The sequence below is a fragment of the Rattus rattus genome, chromosome 5 (genome assembly GCF_011064425.1).
Source record: "Rattus rattus isolate New Zealand chromosome 5, Rrattus_CSIRO_v1, whole genome shotgun sequence".
Lineage (NCBI taxonomy): Eukaryota > Metazoa > Chordata > Mammalia > Rodentia > Muridae > Rattus > Rattus rattus.
Window position 1 is genome coordinate 16,627,681 of NC_046158.1, and position 20,180 is coordinate 16,647,860.

At 39.6% G+C, this 20,180-nt stretch overlaps 1 protein-coding gene across 4 annotated transcripts in view; it reads right to left on the reverse strand.

The window, feature by feature from the left end:
- The window catches only part of Nr6a1 (nuclear receptor subfamily 6 group A member 1), a 183,570-nt gene that overhangs the window by 132,397 nt on the left and 30,993 nt on the right, over window positions 1–20,180 (reverse strand). For 3 of the 4 annotated variants that reach the window (XM_032903231.1, XM_032903230.1, XM_032903229.1), the window contains exons 2-3: window positions 13,347–13,388; window positions 547–591 (exon numbers count right to left, since the gene is read on the reverse strand). In XM_032903231.1, coding sequence (XP_032759122.1) covers window positions 547–591; window positions 13,347–13,388 — 87 coding nt within the window. The remainder of the gene's footprint in view (window positions 1–546; window positions 592–13,346; window positions 13,389–20,180) is intronic. The other variant, XM_032903232.1, reaches the window with a different exon arrangement.

Sequence of the window (20,180 nt, forward strand, 5' to 3'; positions counted from 1 at the left end):
ACATCAAGCCTAACAACCTGAGTTCAAATCCTGGATCAACCCCATGCAAGGAGAGAACAGACTCCCACAGATTTGTCCGAACTCCATATGTACACCCTGACATATTCACTCCCTCAATATTAAACAAATAAATATTAAAAAGTAATAAAAAAAAAAAGGAAAGGAAGGGAAGGGAAGAGAAGAGAAGAGAAGGGGAGGAAAGAGAGAGGGAGAGAAATGAACTGTTAACATGTGCATCAGGATTACAGTAAAAAATATTGGGCTACAGACACACAAAAGAGCAAATGTGTGTGAAATTATGCATGTAAGACTGGAGAACAAGAATTAAGAAGTTACTAGATTTTAGGGATTAACTAGTGGATCAAAATGAGAAAAAGCATAAGGAAATTTGAAGATGGATTACAAAGATTAACAACCTTGTGAACACTGCTTCCATTTACATTTTCAGATAGGAACATTTCTTTGTATGAAAATTTCATATCTCAATTTTAAAAAGATACAGTGAATGAGGGCTTCAGAATTGCATAGAGCAGCTCTACCACTTACCAGGTATATGGCCTTGGCCAAGTGTTAAACCATCAGTCTCCCCATCTGCAAAGCAAAAAGAACTAGAGTTGAGAATAACTGCACAGAGCTGCTAAGAAAAGTAAACAAGTAATACATTAATGACATAATACAGTAAATATTCATTAAATATTAACAAAAAAGTCAGAAATTTTATTCCCATATTTCAGCTAAGGAGAAAGACTCAGGAATAACTAGTGGGTAAACATTGGTAATTTACATAACCTACCAGTACTTGTGTTTTACAGTAAACCCTAGCAGGTTTTACGGTTCATTCAGTTTTACAGTTTCAGGAGATGTCAGCATGCAAACTTCTGCTTGTGTGTTCTCTTTTCTAACATGGCCTGATGTATTTCAGGCTGGCCTGGAATTTACTGTGCATCCCAAATGATCCTGAACATTCCGAGATTACAGGTATGTGTCAGTTCATGTATTTTCAACTGCACCATGAACTCCAACAGGGTCACTTTCAGCAGTTAACTCTGTAATTGCCAGTATAATTCATCTCATATTAAAAGTGTTCCATTTATTCTTTCTTTTCTTCTCTTCTCTTTTTGAGACAGGATGTCACTCTATGCCCCTGGCTGGCCCACCAGCCTCTGTGCACTGCCACAAGGGCCAACCCCCATTGTTGCCAGTACTAGGTTCAAGTCTCCTGACAAAAAATAGGAGGCCAGGGGCCTGGAGAGATGGCTCAGTGGTTAAGAGCACTGACTGGACTGCTCTTCAAAAGGTCCTGAGTTCAATTCTCACAACCATCTGTAATGGGATCCAATGCCCGCCCTCTCCTGGTGTGTCTGAAGACAGCTACACATACATAATAAATAAATAGATCTTTAAAAAAAATTGAAAACCAATTCTGGAAGTGGGGCTGTAAGTAGTCATTTTAGGCTTTAAGTTTTTAAAATACACTCTTTTTTTTTTTTTCTTTTTTTTTTCGGAGATGGGGACCAAACCCAGGGCCTTGCCCTTGGTAGGCAAGCGCTCTACCACTGAGCTAAATCCCCAACCCCCAGGCTTCAAGTTTTTGTTTACATTGTGAGTGTGTGAGTACTTGTATGTGCACATACATGTATACATATATGCATGTACATGTCAAGGTATGCATGTGTAGGTCAAAGGACAACTTGAGGGAGCTGGCTTTCTCCTTCCACCACGTGGGTTACAGACACTGAATTCAGAAGGCCAGGGTTTGCGACAAGCCACTTTACCTGGCTTTACCATCTCACTGATCTATTCTAGCCTTTTTGAATGTTCCTTCCTCAGAGCAAGTTCAAAAGAAAAGAATTCTGGCTTGGTATGACTGACAGACACATGTAATTCTAGCACTTAGGAGGCTAAGGTAAGAAAATCTTGAGTTAAAGCCAGCCCTGTATCAGCCCAGCTACATAAAATTCCTCCTCAAAAAATAAAATAAAAAATAAATAAAAATTGAGGGAAAGGAAGGTAAAAATGAATGCATATAATCTGGATGTGAAGCCTGTGCTCTAAGAGAGCCAGAGCTAAGGCTTGAAATTATTTGGCAGAATATTTTCAGAAACTTGGTGGCTGAAAAGGGAACCAATTTTTTCATTAAAACTATATTCTATTTTCCTTAATCATGCAAGATTCTTACTTTGAAAAAGTTAAAATGGTGGATGTGGTAGTGGACTCCTTTGAGCCTGGCACTTGAGAGGCAAAAAAATGAATAATAGCTCACTGAGTTAGAGGCCAGCCTGGTCTTCCAAGTGAAAAACAAAAAACTAAAGTGAAAGACCACAACAGGATGAGAAAAATTCTCACGCATTCTGATACCAAGGTATTGAACTCAAACAACCATTTTCAGCTTTTTAAACACATGAGGGCCAGAGATGACTCAGTGGGTAAAAGCAGGTGACACACAGCCTGATGACATGCAAGGGGTCCCTGGGACCCACCCAAAGCCAGAAGGAAAGCATCAACCCCACAGAGCTGTCCTCTGACCTTCACCCATTTGCTTTGGCAGATGTGCCACTGCTCTCACACACAGACACGGGGTTGTCTCAGCTCCCCATCATACACATGACACAGGGTTGTCTCAAACTGTTACAATATTGCTCCCACAGGAAAAAAAAATAATTGCTAAACTCTAGCCTCACATTTTTTTTACATTCCTTCTTAGTCATCCATTACAAATCTCCAAGCATTCCCTGCACCCACCAGATAGTAACAGGCATCCATGGCTATACAAGGACTCAACAATTGCCTTTGAATCCAACTATCTTTTCACCAATTGTAAACAAGCCCTAAACTCTTGGCTCCATAGAGAATGCCTACAAGTCAGTATAAACTCTGAAACAGGGGCAGAGGTCAAGTGACTGGGAGAGTTCAGCCTGAACTGTCAATCTCATCCCACCCCCACCTTGTTCAAAAGAATCCTATCAGAAAGCACCTCCCAGCAAAAGGCCACATTCAGGAGACCTGATGTGGCAGCATTGCTACATCCTAAGCTGGGGCTTTAGAAGCACAGGGGAAGCACAAGAAATCAAGCAGGGCTGGAAGCAGGAGTTGATGCAGAGGCCGTGGAGGGGTGCCACCCATCAGGGAACCACCTAATCACCAAGTGAATGCTATGGAGGAGGAGACATTAAGGGAAAACAGGGAGACTTACAAATTTATCTTAATATGCTTTAGAAAAGAAGGAGCCTCCTTTAAGGAAATGCCTCCAGGAGATCCAGCCGTAAGACATTTTCTCAATTAGTGTTCAGTGAAGTAGAGCCCAGCCTATGATGGGTGGGGCCACTCCTGGGCTGGTGATCCTGGATTCTATAAGAAAGCAGGTTAAGCAAGCCATGTGAATTGGGTCAGTAAGCAGCACCCCTCCACGGCCTCTGCATCAACTCCTGCTTCCAGCCCTGCTTGATTTCTTGTCCTAACTTACTCCAGTAATGGACTATGATCTGAAAGTGTAAGCTAAATAAATCTGTTCCTCCTCAGCTTGCTTTTTGGTCATGGTGTTTCGTCACAGCAAAACAAAATACCCTAAGACAGCCTCTGACCTCCATACATGTGCTGTGGCACACACAAAATGAGATAAAATAACTATTTTTTTTAAAAAATAACATTTATCTTTCCTTTCTTTTTTTTTTTTTTTTTTTTGGTTCTTTTTTTTCCGGAGCTGGGACCGAACCCAGGGCCTTGCGCTTCCTAGGTAAGCGCTCTACCACTGAGCTAAATCCCCAGCCCTTTCTTAATATCTACTATTCAATTTTATATTAATTATCTGCAGACAATGGTTGGACCTATCTGTGCTACCTGCACACTTTTTTGAGGCTTATTTTATGTTTGTGGAGATTTTTGTCTGCATGTATATATGGGCACCATGTGCGGACATTGCATGCAGGAGAGTCAGAAGAGGATATCAGATCCCTTGGAACTGGAGTTACAGATGGTTGTGACCTGCCATGTGGATATTGGGAATTGAACCTAGGTCCTGTGGAAGAATAGATAGTAATCTTAACCACTAGTACAGCACCTGTACTACTTTTTAATATCAAAAGTTATGATATATTGCCAGGTTTGGTGAAACATATCTTTATTCCAAGCACTCAGAAGCAGAGGTAGGTGGATCTCTGAGTTCCACCAGCTTGGGACTACATTCATGCAGGCAAAACATTAATGCACATAAGGTAAAAGTAAAATAAATTAAAAATGAAAGTAAGTTGGCAAGAAAACCTAGGTTAAACCCACAATATACAGTGTTTTAAAAATAATGATCAAATTTTAAATAGTGCAAAATCTTTCCTGAATATGCTATTAAACCTTGCTGGGATGGTTTGTATATGCCTGACCCAGTTTTAGAGTAGGTGTGTCACTGTGGGTGTGGGATTTAAGACCCTCATCCCAGATGCCTGGAAGCCGGTATTCTGCTAGCAGCCTTCAGATGAAGATGTAAAACTCTCAGCTCTTCCTGCATCATGCCTGCCTGGATGCTACCATGCTCTTACCTTGATGATAATGGACTGAACCTCTGAACCTGTAAGCCAGCCCCAATTAAATGTTGTCCTTTATAAGAGTTGCCTTGGTCATAGTGTCTGTTCACAGCAGTAAAACCCTAACTAAGACACTTGGCCATTAATCAGTAGAACATGTATAATGTGAATACTTTTAAGAATAATCTGATAGTTAACTTCTTCAGGCTATTAAGAAGTTAAGTAAATGAGTAATTGATAATTTATCCTATGCTGGAGGAATGATGACAAATCCCCTATGAGCCAAATGGTAAAAAACAAAAATGCCAAAATGTTCAATAGTTCATCAGCCTGTGGGATGATGTAATGGGTGAGGCAGGTACAAGATAGAAGGAGGCCTGTCATTAGACAAGAAGGAAGGATGGGTGGGAGAAAAGTTTGAAGGAAGAGAAGGAGACTGGAATGGAAAGGAAGAAGAGACAGGAGGGAAAGGGAGAGAGGCCATGGCAGGACAATATGGGAGGTGATGTTAAGATTCCGCACTGTACCTTTACAGGTTGTTACGAATGTTTTTAAGGGATAGATGTGTATTGGGCTTTGTATGTTTAGGTGGGCAATTATACCTTATCAATTAGATCAAAGGTTATTGTGTTGTATGTTTTCATGCAACAATTTAAGTGTAAGAAAGTGTGTGGCGGCTGGTCTGGGCTGCCACAGAGTTGGGATGTGTGTTTCTGGCATGGAAACCTGCCTTGGGAGCTAGATAGGTAGAGAGATTGCTGCCAGGCTCAGAGAGAGGCCTTTGGCAGTGTGATATGGGATGGAGCAGAGCAGGTGAGACGCTTTGCTGACTGAAAATTAAGATATCCAGCAGATATCTTGGGGCACTGCAGTGCAGACCTAGAGTGGGTAAAAGACAGCCTTTTATTTTTTTATATTTTTACAACAGCATCAGCCTGTACAAATAAACTATTTCTGTGAAGCAGTAACATATGCTAATGTGTAGAATGGCTCATGTTTATGTCATTAAATAACATGGGTTGATGGAGAGATGGCACAACGATTAAGAACTGAGCTCTTCCAGAGGACTTGGGTTCAATTCTCAGCACCAACATGGTGGCTCACAACTGTCTATGACTCTAGTTTCAGGGGATCTGACGCTCTCACACCAATGCACATAAAATAAAATTAAATAATTTATTTTTTTAAAAACATGGGTTACTCTACTAAATAAAATGTGATTACCATAGCCCATGAATACAGACTGAGAATTTCAACAATACAATGATAGCCTAGAACAGCATACACTAGTATTTGCCATTTCTTAAACACTGTTCTAAACCATTTACATACATTACTTCACTTAATCCTCATAATAAGCTTAATAAACTCTGAATACCTTTACTATTTGCATCTTCAGATGAGAAAACTGATACAGAGATTACATAATTTAATCAAAATTGAAAAGATAACAAAATACTGAGGCCAAATTGCAACTAAGCAATCTTGAGCCTGAATGCATACTTTTATTTCTTTGTTTATTTATCTGTGGATGTGTGTGTGTATAGGTTTGTGTACATGTATACATTGTTTGCAGAAGCAGAAGCTGTCATCAGATTCCCTGAAACTGGAGTTACAGACGTTTGTGGGCCCGCGATGAACATAACCCTGGTTCCTCTAGGAAAGCAGTCAGTTGCTCTGACCAACAAAGTCATCTCTCCAGCACCCAGACCATGCCTCTTGAATTCAGAAGTTTTTGCTTATATTAAAAAACTAAAGCACGCATTTGAAATGTGAACTTAAGAACTATGAACGTGTGCATTGGCACGGTATATAATGATGTAGGAAAATAGAGATCCATCTGAATGCCCAGGAATGAAACCTTGGCTACATAAACCATGGCCCAGTTGCTCCCCTCAATGACGCTGCCATCCTGCTAATTAAAAATATTGATTAAAATGAATGCCTCATGACTTGGGGAATAATGCTCTAAATGTATAAAGTAAAATGTGGTATTAAAAGATGATCTCAAACACAAACCTGGGAAGACTATTCTCAAATGATAATATTTACTTCTTAGTGGGAGATCAGGGATTTTTGTATTTATATTTTAATGTTTTAAAGAAAAACAAAAGTAATACTACCAACTGAAACAAAATTGTCATTGTTCTCTTAATTCAACTGTATCATTAACTTCAGCCAGTTTGGGAAGACAAACATGCTAAGCCAATTTGAAACCTATCTAATCCAAGCGGCCATTTCCTTTGATTTGTGCTCTTTGCACATCACAAATAAACATAGACAAAAAAGAACCTTCAACTTCAACTTTGGAAACAGGATGAAATACTTTCATTTTTTGTTGATGTTTTCTCTGTGGTTATTTTAGGATCACAGTACAAGTAAAGAAATACTTTGTTACATATACGCCAAAACACAGAGTGTCTTTGCGGAAGTAGATTAGAGACAAAAGTTGGACTAAGGAGAAAGAACAGCTGTTGCTAATCCAACTGTTTACCCTCTGACCCTCTATCTGCCCCATAACTGAACAGTACCAATTGTTTCCCTGTGTGATGGGGTGTTTACAATCCCTGAGAGGCATGAAAGGAATTAATAATTTAGCCTAGAAAGCTGACAGCCTTTATGGGGAGCCCCTTGTCTGCAGGTCAGAAATCAGAGTGAGTGCTGTCTTGAAATCACAGGTTCCTTTACTGTTCCAGTTTTACAGCTTAATTGGCCCCCAAACATAAATCACTTATTTCTCCTGTTTTACAAAACAACGACTTCTATTCTCTATTTCCCTTGTACCAAGGCAGCCCTTGTTCCTTTGAGTTTTACAACTACATGGTAAACAAGGTAGCTGAGGGGAAACTCAGGGAGCAGAGCAAACTGGAGTTACTTGGACATAGCACAGAAAGGTTATGGTGTTTTGAACTTCTCTCGACCTCTGGCTGCCCTTGCACCCAGCTCATGCTAAGGGCACAGTGTAGAGCGCTTGTAGAAATGAACTTAGCCTGAACCTGGGCCATAACATTGGACTCTGGGAAGCCCAGGACTTGTAGGGAGGAGCCAGAATGTGAACAGAAGCTCATATTTGAACCACACTGCCCATCTATCTGCTCTATCGCAGAAAAGGTAATTAAAAGAACACCTGGTAGATAAAATCTTCCCTTAAGTTTCCAACATATTCCACCTGCTGTACCAAATCTACTATCTACAACCACTACCCAGTACAATTGGAAATTAGCTGCAAAGGTGTTCCTGTCACAAAATCAACAGGACCAAGCTTTTCCCACTGGGAATTTGCAGTGGGAAGACATTGGATCTCTAAATTCCAAAGATACAATGAAGAGAAAGCTCTGTTATATTCAATTTAGTGTGTAAAAAGACTAACATGGAAGTTATTATTCCTTCTAGTCAGAATACAGAAATGCAGCATCGAAAAGAATGATCAGGGACCTGGCAGACAGCTTGCTCAGATGCTTGCTACTCTTACAGAGGACCTGAGTTCCAGTCACAGCAGGTGTAAGGTGACTACAATCACCTGTAACTCTAGCTACTCCAAGGGATCCAACACCCTCTTTTGGCAGTGATGGTCACCTATAGTCACATACAGATATACACAGATGCATACACATAATTAAAAATAAAAATAAAAGGGGTTGGGGATTTAGCTCAGTGGTAGAGCGCTTGCCTAGCAAGCGAAAGGCCCTGGGTTCGGTCCCCAGTTCCAAAAGATAAATAAATAAATAAATAAATAAATAAATAAATAAATAAATAAATAAATAAATAAATGTTAGAAAGATGGTTCAGCCATCTAAATCCTAAAATCATTATAATCAATATCATCACTATCATAACCACAACCATTATCATCAGGCCTGGCCTGGTAGAACACACCTATAATCCACGCACTCAAGAGGAGGAGGAAAGGATTACTTTCAGTTTGAGGCCAGAATGGACTATATAGTGAATTCAAGACAATCCAGACTACAAAGGGAGATCCTGTCTTTAAAAAACAAAACATCAAAATCTGATACAATTTGCACGGCCCACCTCAATCTTGCAGCTTCCTATAACTTGACAGAATCAAGTTTGTGCACACTCAAATTCCAACACTAATATAGACTGAGATCGTAAATTTTACTTTTGTCAACCCATAATTATAATAATTATATCCTTACATGTTTCTTCAAAGACATAGGACAAAATTAAAATACTAAGTTCACAAAAGTGATGTAGGAACTGAGACTATTACCCACAATATAAGTAAGTACAACTTTAAAAAGAAAAGTCAGCTTCTGTAAGGCGAAGGACACTGTGGTTAGGACAAAACGGCAACCAACAAATTGGGAAAAGATCTTTACCAATCCTACAACAGATAGAGGCCTTATATCCAAAATATACAAAGAACTCAAGAAGTTAGACCGCAGGGAGACAAATAACCCTATTAAAAATTGGGGTTCAGAGCTAAACAAAGAATTCACAGCTGAGGAATGCCGAATGGCTGAGAAACACCTAAAGAAATGTTCAACATCTTTAGTCATAAGGGAAATGCAAATCAAAACAACCCTGAGATTTCACCTCACACCAGTGAGAATGGCTAAGATCAAAAACTCAGGTGACAGCAGATGCTGGCGAGGATCTTGGAGAAAGAGGAACACTCCTCCATTGTTGGTGGGATTGCAGACTGGTACAATCATTCTGGAAATCAGTCTGGAGGTTCCTCAGAAAATTGGACATTGAACTACCTGAGGATCCAGCTATACCTCTCTTGGGCATATACCCACAAGATGCCCCAACATATAAAAAAGACACGTGCTCCACTATGTTCATAGCAGCCTTATTTTTAATAGCCAGAAGCTGGAAAGAACCCAGATGCCCTTCAACAGAGGAATGGATACACAAAATGTGGTACATCTACACAATGGAATATTACTCAGCTATCAAAAACAATGACTTTATGAAATTCGTAGGCAAATGGTTGGAACTGGAAAATATCATCCTGAGTGAGGTAACCCAATCACAGAAAAACACACATGGTATGCACTCACTGATAAGTGGCTATTAGCCCAAATGCTTGAATTACCCTAGATGCCTAGAACAAATGAAACTCAAGACGGATGATCAAAATGTGAATGCTTCACTCCTTCTTTAAAAGGGGAACAAGAATACCCTTGGCAGGGAAGAGAGAGGCAAAGATTAAAACAGAGACAGAAGGAACACCCATTCAGAGCCTGCCCCACATGTAGCCCATACATATACAGCCACCCAATTAGACAAGATGGATGAAGCAAAGAAGTGCAGGCCGACAGGAGCCGGACGGACAGATCTCTCCTGAGAGACACAGCCAGAATACAGCAAATACAGAGGCGAATGCTAGCAGCAAACCACTGAACTGAGAATAGGACCCCCGTTGAAGGAATCAGAGAAAGAACCGGAAAGCTCGAAGGGGCTCAAGACCCCATATGAACAAAAATGCCAAGCAACCAGAGCTTCCAGGGACTAAGCCACTACCTAAAGACATACATGGACTGACCCTGGACTCTGACCTCATAGGTAGCATTGAATATTCTAGAAAGAGCACCAGTGTAAGGGAAGCCCTTGGTCCTGCTAAGACTGAACCCCCAGTGAACGTGATTGTTGGGGGGAGGGCAGCAATGGGGGGAGGATGGGGAGGGGAACACCCATAAAAAAGGGGAGGGGGTGGGGTTAGGGGGATGTTGGCCCGTAAACCGGGAAAGGGAATAACACTCGAAATGTAAATAAGAAATACTCAAGTTAATAAAAAAAATAAATAAATAAATAAATAAAAAAGAAAAGTCAATTTTGGTGATTCCCTTCTATAGTAATATATAAAATCAATGTTTATTTTCATGTAATGGAGAAGTGTCTGTAAACAACCATATTCAGTAAAGGAACTCATCTAATCAAGGCTTTTCTCAACAAATGGCATGAAAAAGAAAACTATTTTTCCACATATTTCCAGTGAACTATACTTGGTCATTTGTGCAGCTAAGGCTAAGAACTGAGCCTGAAGCACTTTGTTTTCAATTATTTGGTGTATTTTCTGTAGTGTCACATAAACATTGCTTACAAAATATCAGTGCCTTCCTGGTACTGAAAAATAGTTCTATAACAGGACATTAGAGAATAACAGAGACAAAACATTGTATTAACCCTCAGCTACTATACTGATACACAGTCTGCAGTCATAATATAAAACTGATTCCAAATTTTGTGAATTTCACAGAACCACATCTAAATGCTCAGTGGGGTAAGATCTCTGCTGCCAAACATCCTACATTTGATCCCTAGAATACACATGGTAAAATGAAAGAACTAACCCTCACAAGTTATCCTCTGACTTCCACATATATGTTGTGGCATGCACATGCCCCTATGTACACAATTAAGTTTAAAAAAAAATTTTAATTTCCTGGCATTTGCTAAATATCATGGATTTATTCTGCTTGGCAATATAGTACTAGTTGAAAATATATGAATATTTATCTTAAGGTCTATGGGAAAAATACATGAGAAAGCCCATCTTCTCAGGGATGATATTAGCCAGTGGGTAAAAGATAAGCTTCATCATTTACCTAATAACATAATGATTAGTTGGCCCCGTGACTCTTTAAAAGTCCTAGAACCAGGAGGTGGCTAGACCATCTCCTAAATTTTAAATCTATAACATTTGACCTTTTAGCATTATAGAAAAATAAGATCAATATACAGTAGACACACTCATGTTTATTTCTCTAACAACTTTAACTATGTCCCAGAGTATTTCATGTAATAGTATGGGAGCAGAGGAAATTTAGATGACTATGACCAAGACTTCCGTAGTCTTGAAAGACATCATTTAACTAGATCTTGAAACAGTCACTCTTTTACTTTATTCTCAATAACACAGAAGCAAATGCCTTACAAATTAAACTGGCACAAAGATTATCACTTATAAATTTATAAACAAACATAAAGCTGAGCCTGGTGGCATACATTTGTAACTCCAGCACTCAGGAGAATTGGGAACTCACAGTCATCACCATCTACATTAAGTTTGAGACTAGCCTGAACTACAGGAAAAAAAAATATATCAAGAAATGAGGAGTAGTTGGGCATGGTGGTGCAAACCTTTAATCCCAGCATTTGGGAAGCAGAGACAGGCAGATCTCTGTGAGTTTGAGACCAGCCTGGACAGTCAGGACTGTTACATAGAGAAATCCTGTCTCAGAAAGGAAAAAAAAAAAGGAAAGGAAGGAAAAGAGAGGGAGGAGGGGAAAGGAAGGAGGGAAAGAGAAAGGGGAAGGGAAATGAGGGTATTGGAGAAAAAAATGTTCAATGGGTAGAGTATATATTGTACAGCATGCTGGGTTTAACTCCCTAACACCCATGTAAAAGTCAAGCATGTGGTGTGTGTCCATTACCTCAGCACTGGAGAAATGAGAGACAGATCTCTAAAGCTTGATTCAGGATTAGTGAGAAATCCTGCCAAATAACAATAATAATAATAATAATAATAATAATAATAATAATAATAATGGCAGCAGCAACAACAAATAGAAGAGAACATATAACTGTCCTCCAAGTGCACATGCACAAACACACATATGCACACACACACACATAGACACACATGGACACACATGAAGAAGGGATGCAGAGAGGGAGAAAGGACAGGAAGGAGGGAAAAATTAAGAGGAAGGATGGAGAAAGAGAAGGGAAGAGGAGAAAGAGGAGGACAGGAGGGAGAGAAGAGGAGAAAAAGGAAAGAAAGGGGAAGGGAGAAGAAGAAAAGGAAAGGGAGAAGGGAGGAGGGGAAGGGACAGGTAACAAACCTATGGGCATATCTATGAGGACATTTCTAGAAGGCTTTAACTGTAGTAAACTAACCCCTCATGGGGGCAGAACCATCCATGGACTGGGGTCCCAAACTCAATAAAATGTACAAAAAGCACTGAGCACCAGCACTCATGTCTCATCTCCTTCCTGAATACGACATAAATATGACTGCTTCACATTCTGCCCCAAAAACTAGATCTGCTCTAGCTGCCATGATGAACTATAACCCAAACTATGAGCAAGAATAAACCCATCCCTCAATAGTTTCTTTTGTTAGGTATACAGCAATGAGAAAAATAAGTAATAAATAAATTCTTTGAATAAACTGTGAAAAGTAATTTAAACATTTTTGCCAGATATAGTGGCAGATGCAAAGGCAAGTGGACCTCTGTGACTTTAAGGCCAGTCTGGTTTACAAAGTAAGTTCCAGGACAGGCAGGGCTATATAGAAAAGCCCTGTCTGTCTTGAAGAAAGAATGAGTAGATGAAAGAGAGAAGGGAAAGAGAAGGAAGGAGAGGGAGAGAAGAAGGGAAAAAAGAAATGAAAAAAGGAAGAAACAAAGAAAAATTTTGAATATGGTTGTGTATGTACATAAATCTAACATTGTTTATTACTAATTTCACTGGAAGATGGAGAACTGAGCAAGGGTCATTTTAAAACAAAAATTTTCAGCAAATAATCTTCTATTCAAAGGATAGACCTGACCATCAAACAATACTAGCGAATAAGAGAAAAAAAGTCAGTAGAAAAGACAGACTATCATTCCTATGGTTGTTAGAAGATACAATGAGGGGTTGGGGATTTAGCTCAGTGGTAGAGCCCTTGCCTAGGAAGCGCAAGGCCCTGGGTTGGGTCCCCAGCTCCAAAAAAAAAAAAAAAAAAAAAAAGAAGATACAATGAATGTAAGGGCCATTCAAGTAACAGATCAAAGAGCCCTGAAGTCTGACACAGGCAAGTACACAGTCACCCCTTTTCTCCCCAGCAAACACTGGGTAACATTTAGAACTTACTAGTGCCTGGATCAAGCTCTGCCAATTCATCCTGACAGAAACCTAAAGAGAGAACAATAGGGAAAAAACAATTATTATTTTTCAATTACTCCAAGCTGACTCTAAATATTAAAAATCAAATACCATTCAATGGGGGAGGATTCAGAGTTCAGGCTAGGATGTTACACAGTTCTTGCTGAGGATGAGCAAAATACTGGTTTGAATTTCCAATAACACTCCCATACTCTAAGTTAGACTCAAAACTTAGTTTGGGTTTAAATCCTAGTTCTAACAATTGATTACTGTAAGGACCCCTTCCTCCTTGGGTTTCTATTCATCACCTAAATATAGAAATGGTGCATGTACCAGAGCTGTACCAGGAGAGAGTTTAGAAATATTCCTTAGCACACAGTAGGGACTCAATAAACAATAGCACAGTAAATATAAATGCCAATGTCTATTGGAATAAAAACTAGTAGGAAAGTTAAATCTCATTTAATATTTATGGTTTTTTTTTAATGGTATCAATTATGTCCCAAAAGAAAGCAAAGCAAACAAGAAATTAAAACAAATATACAAGATGAGTTTACTAAAGATCATCACCAGTTAGGGTCAGGAATAAAACCCAGTTGTTACAGTGCTTGCTTAGCATACATGATGCCCTCAGTTTGATCTCTGGCACTGTATGAACTAGGCAGGGTGGTACATGCCTACAATCTCAGTACAAATGTAAATGTCTCTTATTTCCTCAGATGAAGGGATGAATGAGAGACATGTCCAAGCTGTGTGAGTGAATACAGGGCCTGAGTTGAACCCAGTATGTTTCTCTACACTAACTATCCCTAGGCCTAGGCTTCTAGCCTCCTTTTTTTTTTTTTTTTTTTTTTAATTTATTATATATATGTACACTGTAGCTATCTTCAGACACACCAGAAGAGAGCATCAGACCTCATTACAGATGGTTGTGAGCCACCATGTGGTTGCTAGGATTTGAACTCAGGACCTCTGGAAGAGCAGTCAGTGCTTTTTTTTTTTTTTTTTTTTGGTTCTTTTTTCCGGAGCTGGGGACCGAACCCAGGGCCTTGCACTTCCTAGGTGGCGCTCTACCACTGAGCTAAATCCCCAGCCCCAGTCAGTGCTCTTAACGCTGAGCCATCTCTCCAGCCCAACTTCTAGCCTCCTTACAAGCTAACCTTCCAAGCTGACTAATTCAATCTGGCTTCTCTTGGCTTCTGACTGAATTGTTCTGCTTGGCCTCATATGTACCTTGGCAATATGGTCTAATCTTCTGGCTCCTTCTGTCTTCAACTGTGTCTATCTTGTTCTCTCTGAAACCTGTTTCTGTAAAACCGCCCTGACCAAACACCTGCCATACACACACCACACCTTTTTTCCCCTCTCCCTGCTCTTAAGTAGCCTCTCTTCCTCTGTTGTTCTCCTATGAGTTGTGTGTATCCTACCTCTTGACTCATTCTGCCAAATCTTTTCTTGATTGTTACTTGTCTGCCTCTTAATTAGAGGTTACTTTCAAACATGGCTGCTTCCTTCTACAAACTAACCTTCATTGTTAGGGATTAAAGAATATGTCTATATTTCAGCCAGGTCATACTATAATCCAGGGCATGTTTGTATTCTAGACAGATCATATCTTTGCCTGTGATCTCTTGCTAGAGCAGCCATGTTGCTGGATTAAAATTTCTCTACATCCCAGTACTCAATAGACAGTACTCAACAGACACAGGAGAGCCAGAGATTTAAGGTTATTCTTGATAACATAGCAAATACAAGGTCAGCCTGGAATATATGAGATCCAGTCTCAAAACAAAACTCTCAAAAAACTTTACATACACACAAATAAAACTAATTTTTCCATTACTAAGTATGCTTATCCTATGCTTGCTCACAAGACAGTGTACTTAGCAAGAATAAAGCCTTGGACTTAATTCCCAGAACCAACAAAATAAGCATTAGAATTAACATTACAAAAGATATTTCATATTAATAACACCTGTGCTTTGTATCTGCTTGGCATGTAAATAACACTCTATAGAGAAAACAAGCATATTAAGTGGCAAACACAGTGAGTCCTTTGTACACACTTGATGAGAGTTATTTTTTCAGACAATAACTACCTTTCTCTTCATTAGCTTCTACTCATCTTTAGCTATTTTCTCAGAAAAGTGTTCTCTAGTATCCTTAACTATTGTCTCTCATATATAAGGTCAAAATCATAGTTAAAACTATCTGTAACACTTGTAGCTGTTTCTCCACTGTCCTTATTGTTGGGGTCTGGAAATCGCTGCACAAACCACTCACACACCAATCTCAGTCAAACAGGGCTGATTTATTGAGTGCAAACCCCAAGACTGATAGAGCAGGGATGCATTCTAGACTCAGGAGCTGAACTGTGACTGGGAGCCGGGATTCTATAGAGCTTTTAAGCCTGAAATTCACAAACATCTGTGCCAAGTTATTCCACCAATAAGGATTTAGGGATAGGGGACTTCTTTAGGAACATGTCCTTGTACATTTATCCTGCCCTCGTTGGTTGGGTTATTCAACTGTGGTGAGGGGCTTGCCTTGCCTAACATTCATGTCTTAACTTGCCAACCAGAATTTCCGTTACCAATGTACATGTCTCTTTCTGCTAAGTAGGATGCCAATTCCCAGAGAGGTCTTGGAAACTTAAAACTTTATTCAATCCCAACTTAAAATGGAAGTCTCAATCCAAATGGCTTCTCATATTGGTGCAGGTGTCTCTTTCATGTTGGGTCCATCCCAGGGGCAGCTTATCATACAGGTGCAGGAAGGGCTCCTGGGTGACTGGTTTGGGTCTAAGCTTATTGTGGCTAACTATACAAAGCATAACTGACTTCTAATGTGATTGGTTTCTAAGAACACCAAAGCACAGAACATAACAGAATATGCGATCAACTTGGAAATGAGAATGTTTCCTAGTAACAGTAGTTATATAGGGAAGTAACAGTTCAAAATTGATGGCTAGACAGGCATCAGTTTCCCAGGCCTTAGCACTTATTATCATAAAATTATTCATTTAATGTTTGATTCCACTGTTAAGACTGTTCCCTGGGAACAGGGGTCCTGTCAGGTTCTGTTCACATGTATTCCTTTACCTTACACAAACCTAAAACACAGCTGGTCGATAAACATCAACTGTAGTAATAGCAAATACAAAAATAATGGAGCAAAACTCAGAGTAAACCACACATAAAAAAATTCATGTCATCAAGGCAAGCTGCCAACTCAGAGCCACATGCAACAAGGATTCAAGTCGTAAGTGAACTGCTTAAAGGCCCTAAGTCAGATGTGGTGGCTCCTACTGGCAATCCCCATTCTCAGGAGACTATGGCAGGAGGATCAGTACCAGTTCAAGACCAGACAGGTCTCCCTCCTTTCCCCACATCTCCCACCACCAGGAGGTCAAGGCCCGCCTGGGCTAGTACCACCACCTACCTACCAAACATGCTATATCACCTTCCTTACTGGCAGTCTCCCCTGCTGCCACCACCGCCACCACCACTACCACCACCACCACTACCACCACCCTCCCACACACAGTCTCAAGTTAAAATAAGTCAAATCACAATTACAACTATGAAACAGGAAAGACTTCCATATTTACAAAGTAAACCATACTTATGGTTTAAATGCCTCTTTCACTAGGTAACAAACTCCTCAAATGTAGGGACTATGTTTAGCCAGTGAAACCGCTTCTATCTCTTGATATTACAGAAGGTACTCAAACCCAAGATGATGTAAACAGAAATGCAAAAAGACTATTGCTCCAGTCTAGGGTAGGAAAGTAATAGAATGAGAAGATCTATATCTAGCTTGCACAATGCAGAAGGTCTGCAAGAGAATGAACCTCAAACAATAGAATTCTGAAGCCACTGAAAAGTAGTAATCTGAGAAGGCTACTTACAGTGTCTATAATACTTCAAGTACCAGCAATGGGGACTGGAACAGCGGTGGTGAGATACCAGTCTCTGAGTCCACAGATTGCTTCTAAATAACAGAATTTATTTCTCATAGTTATAAAGGCTAGGATTCAGCAGATCCAGTGTCTAGTAGAAGCCAGCCTTCTGGTTCACAGGTCATACCTCGCTGGTCTTCACATATAAAACAGACATAAATGAGTCCAGCGGGTTCTCTTTTATTCAGAAACTAAGATCCCTGATTACCTAACCACCTCTTTCCCAGTCTTAATATAATCACCTGTGGGTAGGATTTCAACATAAGAATGTTGGAGGGACACAAACCTTCAGATCATAGCATTAGGCAATAAAGAAATAACCATTTCTATATACAGGTTACAGAACATACCAGAATCCTGAACGTTAACATGAGACTAAGCAGTCATTTGCTTATGAACCTATATTGCCCTAAAAATACAGTGAGTGCAAGAAGACAGAAAGGTACAAGGATAAAAGCCATTTTAATTATATGACTTGGCAAGGCAAGGCAAGGAAACCCTGAGTTGAGGCTTCAAGTTTTCATTAGGCAAAAAGACTGCATTTGAGGTATCAAGAAAAGATAGAGCAGGGCAGAAAGAGATAGTTTAGCTGCTAAGAGAACTGGTTGTTCTTCCTGAGTTCAATTCCCAGCAACCACATGGTGGCTCACAACCATCTGATGTCCACTTCTGGTGTGCATTCATTCATACAGATATATAAAATAAATGAATAAATCTTTTTTTAAGGATAAAGCTTAATACATCCTCTAAAAGTAACCAACATTCTGAACTCGACAGAGTGACGCAAAACCTGAAAATTCCAAGAATGATGGGTTAAAGCAGTGGTTCTCAACTTTCCTAATGCCATGACCCTTTAATAAGTTCCTCATATAGTGGTGAGTCCCAACCATAAAATTATTTTTTGTTGCTATTTCACAACTGTAATTTTGCTGTTATGAACTATATCATATTTTGAGAGACAGAGGTTTGTCAAAGGAGTCAAGATTCACAAGTTGAAAATCCTGGATTGAAGAGCAAATCCATTCCTTTTATTTGTCTGCCAACCACTCCCTCCCTCCTATTAACAACTAACTTTTCTTTGGAGACTTATTTCTCTTTGTAGCCATAGAATACAAGAAAGATTAACTCCAACCTTGCTATAAGATGGGATGAACAGAGAACTATCCTATCTGTGGTCGTCTAAACAAAAGTTGAGGAGGCAGAGGCAGAGAGGCAGAGGCAGAGGCAGAGGCAAGTGGTTCTCTGAGTTCAAGGCCATACTGGTCTGCAGACTAAGTTCCAGAACACCCAAGGATTCACATAAAAACCCTGTCTCAAAAAACAAACAAAAAGGAAAAAAAAAACAAAACAAAGGACTGATAAACAAACAATTCCCTAACTATCAGAAAAGTATATAAGCAAGCAAACTATAAATATATGGCAAAGTTTATATTCCCTTACCATAGCTGGAAATAAATACATAGTGAAAAGGAATCCTACACTCGCCTGTCTCTTTAACAACCGAAAGCCAACGTGAAATGTCAATACAAATAGCCACCATGAGCAACTAGTTTGGTAAATCAGCTATGACATGTGGTCCCTAAATGGCTCTAAGTTTAGGACTCTTCCTTTTTCTTTTAAATTTGTATGTTTCTCAAAACAGGGTCTTTGTGTAGCCTTGGTTGTCCTGTAGATAAGGCTGGGCTTAAACTCGAGACCTGTCTGCCTCTGCCTCCCCAATGAATGTGTATGTATGGCATGTTTAGTCAGAACAACGCTGTGGAGTCAGTTCTCTTCTTCCACTTTTATGTAGTTTCCAGGAATCAAACTCAGGTCCTCAGGCTTACATGGCAACAACTTTTCACTCTTAAGTCATCTCACCAGCCTCAGAAAGCTTTGAATTCTGGCACCATTACTTGTGTTGGTTTAGAGAGTGACTTCACCATTATGATCCAATCTTTGTCTAAGGACTGCTATAAAGATCCAATGATATGGAGCACTCAAGGCAGTGAAAGCACTTAATAGCTATAATCAGTACTGGTGAGAAAAGAGAAGTAGTAAAACATGGGGGTATCAGAAAGAAGACAGCATTTGACCCAACAAGACTATAAGACTATCCAAGGAACAAAATTCAGAGAACATGGAAATGAAAGCAATAAAAAGAGAAGCAGAACGCATGGTTGTATCATAAAGACCTTTATTTAACTACCATACATGAAAGGTTTGGGTCTTTTACCCTGCAGGTAAGTTGCTTACCAGGTACATATCTAAGAAGTTGGTCAATGGCAGCCCAAATGTACTTCAATATAGTGAGTTCTAAAATATAAACCAGAAAAGTCAAAGTACATGGAGTTTTTATAAAACAAGGCTTTCTTGGAGACGCTTACAAATACGGCATAGCTGAAAGGGTTCTACTTACAGGAACTACCACCAATCCCACCCATCTCCTAGATTCTTTCTGGTGTGATGACTGACTGACTGTGAGAAGAGAAGTAGCTTGACCACAGCCTGCCACACTGTTTGTCATGTCTGTGGTCTACAAGCAAGCTCCACATCCAAGCAGATTTACCATTTACCTTTGCATTGGCTGTGCATTAACTTCACATCTCTCTTGCTCTTCTGCCCAGCAAGTGAGGTGTCATTTTATACCCATTAGCTTTTTGTTTTACACAGGCAACCTAACAAGCCATACTTTAGTAATAGCAAGAAATACTTTTGAATGAAAAGATATTGCACTTCACATCCACACAAAAGCCAGCTGGCAGAGCTTCAAGTAAATAACAAGCCTTCTCCAGCTTCACAAATGTCAAGGTCACATTTATAAATACCAACAACAAAAATGCCCATCTCCTAATGTCATTTCATTTCTTTAATGTGTTATC